Source organism: Watersipora subatra, chromosome 9 (assembly GCF_963576615.1).
Source record: "Watersipora subatra chromosome 9, tzWatSuba1.1, whole genome shotgun sequence".
NCBI lineage: Eukaryota > Metazoa > Bryozoa > Gymnolaemata > Cheilostomatida > Watersiporidae > Watersipora > Watersipora subatra.
Window position 1 is genome coordinate 61,864,176 of NC_088716.1, and position 10,497 is coordinate 61,874,672.

The window sequence follows — 10,497 nt, forward strand, 5'->3', positions numbered from 1 at the left end:
CCTATCCGCATGACCGATTCGGGCCTCTGGTAACTACTAATTGACAGTCTCCTGACCACTTTTTCTTTGGACAATACAGCCCTGATGTGCATAGTACTGTAGACTCCTTCTGGCATAATTTTTTGAATAACTGGCAAAGGCGAGAACAACTGAGATAACAAATAGGAAAAAATATTTATGAATAAGCTTAACTAAAGCATACAGTCAGTATTTTGTTTTAGGCGTTGCCACTTGTAGTTGGCCGTGCTTGTAGAATGTTATAACTAGGTAAGCCTGGCTACTCATGGCCCGCTGATTAGTGACTACTTACTTCCCATCATCTGCATTATTTGATCTCATTTGTATATATATATTTGCACAAAAATCTTGTTGTTTACTCGCGAACAAAAAATCATTCCTATTCAAAATAGCAACAGGATATGTTAGATGCCAAAGAATTAGACAGCATGCACAACATAAGAATAATTTAATAATGTAGATATGTAACTGGAAAAATATATTTGTCACATACAAAGTACATAAACATAACTAGAAAATCCGGCCAAGCAATCTCATTGAGAGCAGTCATAGCACAGCCAGCAGGGCCAACCTGAGACCAAAACTAGACAGAAGGAAGAACACCAATAAACACTGACTACGCCGTCTTATTACACGAACACTTAGACAATCAAACAACCAGATTGAATTATTGAGGGCGTCGGAATGAAGTGCCAGCAAACTTTGCATTCTCTCCCAGCTCCTCTTCAATTCTCAAAAGTTGGTTGTATTTGGCAACCCTTTCCGATCGGCAAGGTGCACCAGTTTTGATCTGCAAAATAATTTTTTAAAAGCCTTACCAATAGATACAGCAATAAAAATTTGTAAGCTTTGAGGAGTGTAACAGGAATATTTCCATATCATATCCATCTACATAGAGCTAAACATACAACGGAATGACAATAAATAATATTGCCAACTGTGAACATACATATACAGAGCTAGCTGCAACTATACCAGTAAGGAGTTGTCCAACCTTCATATCAGACCTACACCAACCTGGCCTGTGCAGAGACCAACTACAAGATCAGCTATTGTTGTGTCCTCTGTCTCCCCTGACCTATGAGATACCATCACACCCCACCCATTTTGCTGGGCAAGAAGGCAAGCGTTGATGGATTCGGTAACGGAGCCAATCTGGTTGACCTTGAGCAAGAGGCAGTTGCAGGATTTCTCATCAATAGCCTAAAGTGATTACAGTTGTTAGAATGACTATACCACAACGCAGCATGAAAAACATTTTGTTATGGAGAATAAGAGGATACCATTTTGTGACATATAAATTTCTTTGTTACGTCCAAGAAGTTGACTACAGCGTGGATGCTGTGTAGATGTCTATGTTATACATATGATAATACAGAAGCCTCATGCATAAATATCTATCTGATATTAGTAATATGTAATATCTAGCAAGCACCATTCGGTGGCTAAATTCATTGGACTGCAGTAACCAATGTAGCCGCACTAAGACTGCAGGTACCCAAGAACTGATGAGGTAGGCATGAACTGATGAGGTAGGCATGAACTGATGAGGTAGGCATGAACTGATGAGGTAGCCAAGAACTGATGAGGTAGCCAAGAACTGATGAGGTAGGAATGAACTGATGAGGTAGCCATGAACTGATGAGGTAGCCATGAACTGATGAGGTAGCCATGAACTGATGAGGTAGCCATGAACTGACGAAGTAGCCATGAACTGACAATGTAGCCATGATCTGACGAGGTAGCCATAAACTGACGAGGTAGCCATGAACCGACGAGGTAGCCATGAACCGACGAGGTAGCCATGAACCGACGAGGTAGCCATGAACCGACGAGGTAGCCATGAACCGACGAGGTAACCATGAAACGACGAGGTGGCCATGAACTGACGAGGTAGCCATGAACCGACGAGGTAGCCATGAACCGACGAGGTAGCCATGAACCGACGAGGTAGCCATGAACCGACGAGGTAGCCATGAACCGACGAGGTAGCCATGAAACGACGAGGTAGCCATGAACCGACGCGGTAGCCATGAACTGACGAGGTAGCCATGAACTCACAAGGTCACATGACTTATGATCATGTGACCTCGCCATCTCACGATGCTCACCTGTTGCACTCTCTTAGGATTAGTAACGGTCAGATCATCGCCAACCACCTGAATGCTGACGCTGCCGGTGAATGCAGACCAGGCGCTCCAATCATCCTGATCAAAGGCATCTTCGATGGAGACGATGGGGTACTTGGACACCATGTCACGGTAGACATCTGCCAACTTGTCCGACTCCAGCTGTAATAACAAGAGCATATAAACCTTTGCCAGCCTCAACCAACAATCAGTATTTATTAATGTGACAAATATGTTGTTGCATTTACTTGACATAAAGAAAGAGGAAATAGCAATACTACTGGATGGAAAATGACCGTCCACATAGTTCGTGTATGGAAAAGACAACATAGTAATAAAACGCTGAATATGCAGGGTTGTATATGCAGGGTTGTGCGTTCTTTATCATGGCAGCTAAGCTTTGCCTACACACATAGGATACTATATGAGACCCAGTAAAGTCATCACTAACTGATAAGGCTCGACAAATATCCAAACAACAGGCACATTTTAATGCTGCGATTAAATGTCAGTCATAGCGTGTAGCATTATCTTTAATTCTGGATGATATCGTAATAAAAGAGTGTCAGCATTATAGTCAGCGTTGCAGTCAGCAGATCAACAAGACTCAGTCATACCCACCATATATGATAAAAAGTCTGTATGAAAGCAATATTTATGGCCTAAAATAAGTGAATTAAAATCAAAACATAACATCCGACTATAGCCTATACATAGGCACTGCATGATGTATGTGTAATTTACAGCTAACATTAGCTGTAATGTGGCACTACTGAATTACCACCAGACAGATTAAAATTTAGTAACGCCCGGTGCACGTACATTAAAAAAGAACTTCGAAATAAATCAATGCATAAAAAACTATATAGATGATTTGGGTAGACACGATGAAAATAACTTTTTACAATCCCTGATTTCTTATAGGTGTGAAATCAAGGTCCTTCGTTGAACATGTTGCTTTAGTGAACATAAGCGAAGTAGCGATACCCTTTAGTTGAGCAACTGTGACTCACATAGGTAGAGGGGTCCGTGGATTTGTCCTTGAAATTGAGGTCATATTTGCCATCCTTGCAAAACTCACTGGCAGCCACATCCATTCCAATTTGGATTTTCCCATTGTAGCCAGCTTTGTCTATGGCCTCCATGAGAAGATTGAGGGCTTCAAAGTTGTCAAGGATGTTGGGAGCGAAACCGCCCTCATCACCCACATTACAGGCTGCGTAATAAGAACACAACGTGGAAGACTATCTGAGGCTGCGTAATAAGAACAGGATATAGATGACTATCTGTTTACACTGCCATGTCATTGGCCAGAGGGATTTACTGTACAAATGGGTGAACTGAATTACATAGTTGATACACAAGTTAGCCAGCAAAGCAAAGTTTAAAAAGAGCTCAACATTAAAAGTACAAGAAAACTAAACATATAAAGACAATTTGTTCCGATATTTGCTTATCATTCTGAGACCATTGTACATTGGATTACATACTCATATACATATAACGCAATACACATGGCCTTACACAGATTATAGTCTAACCTAACTTTATTTAAAGAATAGAGAAAGCATAATATTTTTATGCTTTATTATTTATCTTGAGGTGTTGACTGATGTTCTAAAAAAAGAATCAAGGAGATTGACCAACCAGAAGCTGAGATATAGCCAGCCAAACACAGGTCTACCAAAAAACATAAGTGTTTTGGTAGTCATCAATATATGACGTATGAAATCGACTTGTGTGCCATTGGTCAATTAAGCCAACTAATGCGCTCTCCTTTAACAATCACGGCGTTTTAATTGGTTTAATCCCTGGAAGTATAGAACAATCAAATTGGGCCTAACAATCATTGCTCTGAGAATTCCGAACCAGTCCCTCTGACGTGTAGATTAGTTTTAGAATAAAATAATTACACGCATCTATTATTTCGCAACTTTCTGCTATCACTTTCTACAAATTATATTAGTTACATCATTTATTCTATACGCAGTTATATTATTATTTTGTATAATATGCATTATGATTATAATATTAATCATAAAAAATAATCATAGATAAGATAATAGATCAATAGAAAAATCAAATCAAAAGTTATCATTTTCTTTTTTACAGCAAGAGCAGCACGGTCAAGTTATTCTTTTTAAGATTATGGCTGTAGTGAACTTACAGTCTGTTAATAGTGACGATAATCATGAAAATCAACTAAATGCTGCAGTAGATACACAATAGAAAAATGATGAATGAACAAAAATTCACATTCTCATTTCTTATTCTAAACGACTTGCAATCGACTTGCAATCGCGGATGTCGCATATAGACTATACACGCGCCGTTCGTTGAACAGAGGATCTTCGGAGCATATCCGTGGAGATCGAGTTAAAATTTGAAGCACAATAGTTAAAATATGCTCTTCTGTTTTGACAAATCACGGCGAGGGGTTGTGGGCAAATGCCTTTACCACACAATGTTTGCTTGATTTTCCTGAGAAACCAGAGCTAGTCTGTAAATTATTTACTATCGCGAGAAGCTTTTCACATCTCGTAGCCAAAACAATCATTATACGTAACGGCAGTAAGGGTGGACAACTCCGGCACATGAACATTAAGTCGATTTTATACGTCACAGTTTTCGGGATTTTCGAAGGGTTTTCCTCTGATTCTTTATTAGGTAGACCTGTGTTTGGCTGGCTATATCTCAGCTTCTAGTGGGTCAATCTCCTTGATTCTTTTTTTAGAACATCATTCAACACCTCAAGATAACTAATAAAGCATAATAATATTATGCGTTCTCTATTCTTTAAAGACTCGTTTATTTCGAAGATTTAATTTTGAATTTTACTATTTTTTTGTCCAAATCATAATGCTCCAAGAAATTTCAGACATATGCTGGAAATCACTTAGCAAGTGGAGACAAATAACTAAAACTTTAGGTTGGATGTTGAAAGATTCGATTGTAGAGGTGATCGTAAAGTGAGGGTTTGACTGTAAATTATACAGTGTAGAGAGTACAGCCCTACTTTGACATACAAGCTCCATGCATTTTGGGGCTGAGCTCGTATGTCAATTTACTCGGGTCTCAAGACAATATTTCCTATACAAAACAACTAAATACAAATTAATCCGTTACCTTACTATGAAAAAAACACAACATAATATTACGGTAGAAAAACGTGTTTTTAGTTGTTGTAATTCAGTACCTACGCTAACATAGTACCAAATACCTATTTAGTTGAATAAAATGTAATATTACTATGTACATCACTGTAAGGTTTTACCTTCAAGACATACGTAGTGGTCAATGGCAGTCTGAGAGTACACTAAAGGGGTGGTCACACGAGCGCCGAACTGAACTAAATGACGCAAAACGACGTGGCTGTCAGCTGTAAAAAGTTTGGCCAAAGACATTTCTGGCCGAAACGAACCATTTCGGTCCTACTCGAAATTTCGTGGCCGAACCCTTGCTCTTATTGGCTGGTTAAAATTCTAGCGAGCACGCGCCACATTTCTCCTTACGTGCGTGTGAGCAAAATTAAAACAGAGATGGTACAATACTTTTATTTCGTTAAATAAACAACATGAATCAATTTACGACAAGGCTCACCCGGACTTGTGATTGTGTTGCATAAATGTAAGATGTTGCACTTAAGTTTTGCATAAATGTAAGAGAATGGTTGTGCTTTTCTTTTGTGTAGAATTAAGTAATGTGTCATATTCATCCTGATGAAGTATCGTTGACTGATTTATTTATGTAAAGCCATAGTACTATGATAAAGACTGTTTTTGTTTGTTATGTACTCAGCATAGAAAAACATTCATATGTTAATAAAAAATATAATTATGTTGATGGGAAGGGTTGGCAAAATCTTTATATCGAGTGATTTATTTTGAGCAGTTGAACGATCTTCTGATAAATCTGCTGTGTAATTATAATTTATAATTGTTCCTCAAAGCTTTTTGTTTACAATAGAAATATTTAACTCAAATACATAAAAACTACCAATGAAACAGTGTCCTATCTTTATACGTATGGTATCTAGGAAGCGAAGTGACATGGGATGCCGTGTGACGTGTGCCTCGAACCGAACCAGCCTCCGAACCTACGTCAGTTCGGTGCTCGTGTGACCACGCCTTAAGCTTATGTGACGCTACGTAACAGAAACTTTGAATTTAACAGAAATGAAGCTAAGTGTTTATCTTTTACTCAACTTACTTTAATTTTGTCGTCCTTATTTTTTATTATCTGTTTTTGATTAAGCGCTTTTTGCCTCGCGTTCACTATAAATTTTAGCCAACCTTTCACAATGTTTTTTCAAACTTATTGAAGGAGAAAGACCGAGCGATGCTGTTCTCGAAAGCAGTCTCTTGCATACATGGCCATACGATGGCCATCCCATCGAGAATTGCCTCATATGCTCATATTTCAAAAACTACTCCGATCTCAAGGAAGAAGCTTGTTCGAAATTCTACTCGTATTTTGATTTTCTGGTATGTTGGGGCACTTATGAGTCGAGGTATGACTGTACTGATTCACTAACAACCTACCATCTTGTCCATACTTCTTTTTGATCACAGCTTTCAGGTGGTGATACGTTTCTGATCCCATCTTCATGGCCTCCGAAAAGCTGCTAGCACCAGTAGGTAAAATCATGAACTCCTGCATGGCTAGAGCATTACCAGCATGGCTGCCTCCATTAATAACATTGAAAGCGGGAACAGGGAGTATGACGCTTGATTTTCCTGCAAGCTCAGCGATGTACTGGTAGAGTGGTTTGCCCTGAGAACACAAACCATGCAAAGTGATTTTGAGACAAAACCAAACAAACGCAATTGTAAGAATGTTTCAATAACCAATAAGATAACGGTAAACAGTGCATCACCAGTGTGTGATTGTGAACAGTGTAAAAGCAAGCATACGAGTGTGTACATACATATCTCTTGCGAAGATTACAACGAATCACTTAATTCAGAGTACCTAGATCTATGAAGCTCCATGCAGAGTACCACCTACTACAACATATAATATACATTCTGACAACGGCAGCAGTACAAAGAAACTTAGTCACCTTGTTAGAAGCTCCTGCTTTGCACACCGCCAGAGACACTCCTAAGATAGCATTTGCCCCCAACTTGCCTAAAACAGTTTATAATTATAGGGTTAAAGTTAGAAGTAGAACAGAGCAGGGGAGATAAGCTATAAGTTAGAAGCAGTTCAACTGGAACATTACCAGAATCAGCAACTACTGAGTAGTATTAACGATATAGATGCTGTTCCAAGGCTATGTTCCAATATCATTTTACAAAATATTTAGTGTGCGAATGAAAAAATTGATGCCCCAAAATTTGAATAGGAGTAATAACTGTACACAGAAGGATACAATGAAGGATGTACAATGTACAATGTACAATGAAGGATTATTGCTCCTATGAAGATCCATAAAGTTGAAAGCTAGAGCTACAAAGACTTCCATACCCTTATTATCCGTGCCATCAAGCTGTATCATGAACTCATCAATTTCCTTTTGCTGAGTTACGTTGAATCCCTTCTGCAAGAGCGCTGGCGCTATGATGTCATTCACATTAGCAACAGCCTTGCTCACGCCTTTCTTGTGATAAGCGGAGCCACCGTCTCTAAGTTCTACGGCCTCATAAATACCAGTTGACGCACCGGAGGGCACAGCAGCCCTGAACATGCCTAGGAAACACATATCACTGCTCTACACATGCTAACTAAAGATGTCGACAACTAAATTGAGACTAAATCCAACAAAGTAAAATTCAATAGCTGTTTGATGATTGAGTAACTGAATGCTTGAGTTACCGAATAGCAGAGAGCTATAAAAAATGGAGCTTATTGTGGTGCGAGCATCACTACCAACATGGACATCCTAATGTACAAAACAGCTATTTTATCATTGCTGCCTGTGTTCAATGATAAAATGACCACTAACATTTGAAGAAGATGATGCAATGAAACAACTGGACGGGAAAAATGTTCATGATGGTGATCTTCACAAAGCAGAGACTCTAATAGGTTAAGGATTTCACAAGATATAGAGAGAGGACAGAGAGGAGGGTATAGTAAGGGAATGAGGCCAAAACAGATGATACGATGAAAGATGAGGTGTGAGTGAGGAGCATGTAGAAGATAGGATCTGATATTTCTGGTTTCCACCAGTCACCAGCTAATTTTCACTAGACTAGATGAAAACAATGAAAAATGGGCTAAAAATGCACCAAAACATAGTAGATTACTTTATGATTGTTTAGTGCACCGTATGCTTAAAACTGAACAATCATCTATAGCCTGCTTACATAACCTACACTAACAACATGAAGTTAGGCTAGTTTGCAAAGTTTAGACAGAGTTTATTAATCAAACATTCATGATATCCATAACTAACTAATAACAACTAGTGTGCCATGACTGGCATTTACATGAGTCATTGCATGAACATTTCTGTACAGAAGATATGGCAAATGTGTGAAGAATAGAAAACATTGATAATTATTAAAATAACGAACGCCGCACCTTGGTCCGTATAGAGATCCACCTCCACAGTGGGGTTCCCTCGACTATCAAAGATCTGCCTCGCGTGTACTTTGGAAATTGACATAATGAGATTTTCTTTGATCACAGGTAGTAAAAGATACTCTCTATAACAACAGTAAAACATGAAATCATATAGTAACAAAGATACACAAAGCGTAGAAATTTGTAAGCATACGAACTAGAATTTTTTTCCCTTTATTATAATCAATTGAATATAATCAATTAATTGGCTAACATACATCTAAGGTAAAACAGAAATAAGACTTGGTAACATGATGCAATGGGTTTGGGTTTAACACTGAATGTCTGAAGAGCTTTTATTTTGGTTTTATTTGGGGTAGAGCTCCTTGATTAGTGTCTGCTTCGAGCATATATAGGTAGATGAAGGTCAAGGCAATTAGGAAGGATTATCTGATTTTGAAGAAGTTAATAACATCAAAACTAAGCATGCCTAGTAACAACACATCTGTGATATTTATAAACTTGCTAATAAATGTTTTTTTTACAAAAGGCTATTCTTTTTCTTAGCCTTATAGTAAAATATTTAGCGCTGCTAAAGATGGTTATCAGTTATTAGCTTAACTAACCAAAATGTGATTTTAGTGTGTACTTGGTATGCACCATACTTTTACAATGTTGCTGACAAACCACAACTTCACCAACTGCCTTCCATTCACTAGCAGCTACCATACCAAAACTAATAAGCTTAGGCATCACACTTTTAAGCAAAAAGCTCACATTGCAGTTGCTGATTACTTTAAAAGCATATTGAAGTATGCGAGCTTAGTTACGTAAAGCAAGTCAACCTAATGTATTTATTAGCAAAACAAATAACTCAATAATAAAAACAATAAAATATGGTTAAAATCACTGTTTATCATCATTTTTTGAGCAACTAGAATTAACAATGTTTGCTACTTGTAATAACCAGTGTGAAACATTTTAAAATAATTTTTTAAATCTACAAACTAGTTTAACAGAAAGCTGATATAAAGTTATAATTAGTTAATTAGTGCGTAATGCCATATATTGCCAATGATCACATTTAAGTAATATTAGCGGCAATGTGACCATTGCCGCTAATATTTATTAACTCTGAGTGATGTTTCGGTGAATGAGATTTTTAAGATTACAGAAATAGTCACTTTGTATTTGTGAGATACTGTAAACCACCAAAACGTTCCTTTAAAATTTATCCAGGCAATACTCAGAAGGCGCTCTACATACGATCATGCAATAAAGTATTATCTTTAAACAAAATAACCACGTTTCAAAACGTGGTTTAAGCCTACAACATAAAGGACAACTTTATTTTACACGTCTTGCGCTATTTTTAATTCTACACAAACAGATTCGACTTACTATTACACTGAGTTTAATTTTGTGTATTTCACAATATAATTTCAATCACTGCACAATTTCTCAGCAGAAAGTTTCAAATGAACCACGAACGGACAACATGATTGATCATTATCTAGCAAAGTGTATCTCTATCAAATGGCAGCGTTCGATTTTTTGTAGCAAACCAATTTAGCCTAACTTGAGCCAAAAAGCATGCGCTTGTACGTACGTATTACATAAAAGAAACCGCACCCGCCAGTTGACGATTACTTTGTGTGACAGACTAGCATCAGTAAATGCGTACGTGCACAAAATCACGAGAGAGATTTTTTAAAAAGCACGATAAGCAAATAAATGCCCATTTTTGCTACATGAGTTATCAAAACATTTGCATATTACTTTTTTGAATAATAAAAACTAGCGTAATACTTTTTAGCGTACTCAGCTGAAGGTAGTGCAG

General features: G+C 37.7%; 1 protein-coding gene across 2 annotated transcripts; it reads right to left on the reverse strand.

The window, feature by feature from the left end:
- Positions 1-449: 449 nt before the first annotated feature.
- LOC137404636 (enolase-like) lies at positions 450-10,497 on the reverse strand. 2 transcript variants are annotated; one of them, XM_068090864.1, is made up of 9 exons: positions 10,479-10,497; positions 8,676-8,798; positions 7,617-7,838; positions 7,210-7,277; positions 6,689-6,920; positions 3,161-3,363; positions 2,130-2,309; positions 1,036-1,221; positions 450-808 (listed from the first exon to the last, which is right to left on the reverse strand). In XM_068090864.1, exons 2-9 carry the CDS (start codon positions 8,758-8,760, stop codon positions 686-688), a joined length of 1,299 nt encoding a protein of 432 aa, XP_067946965.1. In that variant the 5' UTR covers positions 8,761-8,798; positions 10,479-10,497; the 3' UTR covers positions 450-685. The 2 variants fall into 2 exon arrangements, with proteins under 2 accessions (XP_067946965.1, XP_067946966.1); XM_068090865.1 differs by lacking the exon at positions 10,479-10,497 and having other exon boundaries at positions 8,676-8,792.

Excerpts from the sequence above, each read along its gene's own strand:
- LOC137404636 (XM_068090864.1), bottom strand. The coding sequence starts at position 8,760 with ATGTCAATTTCCAAAGTACACGCGAGGCAGATCTTTGATAGTCGAGGG. Across the intron at positions 2,310-3,160 it reads CCACGGACCCCTCTACCTAT|CTGGAGTCGGACAAGTTGGC; the intron begins GTGAGTCACAGT and ends TTGTTATTACAG. Across the intron at positions 1,222-2,129 it reads ATCCTAAGAGAGTGCAACAG|GCTATTGATGAGAAATCCTG; the intron begins GTGAGCATCGTG and ends TAATCACTTTAG.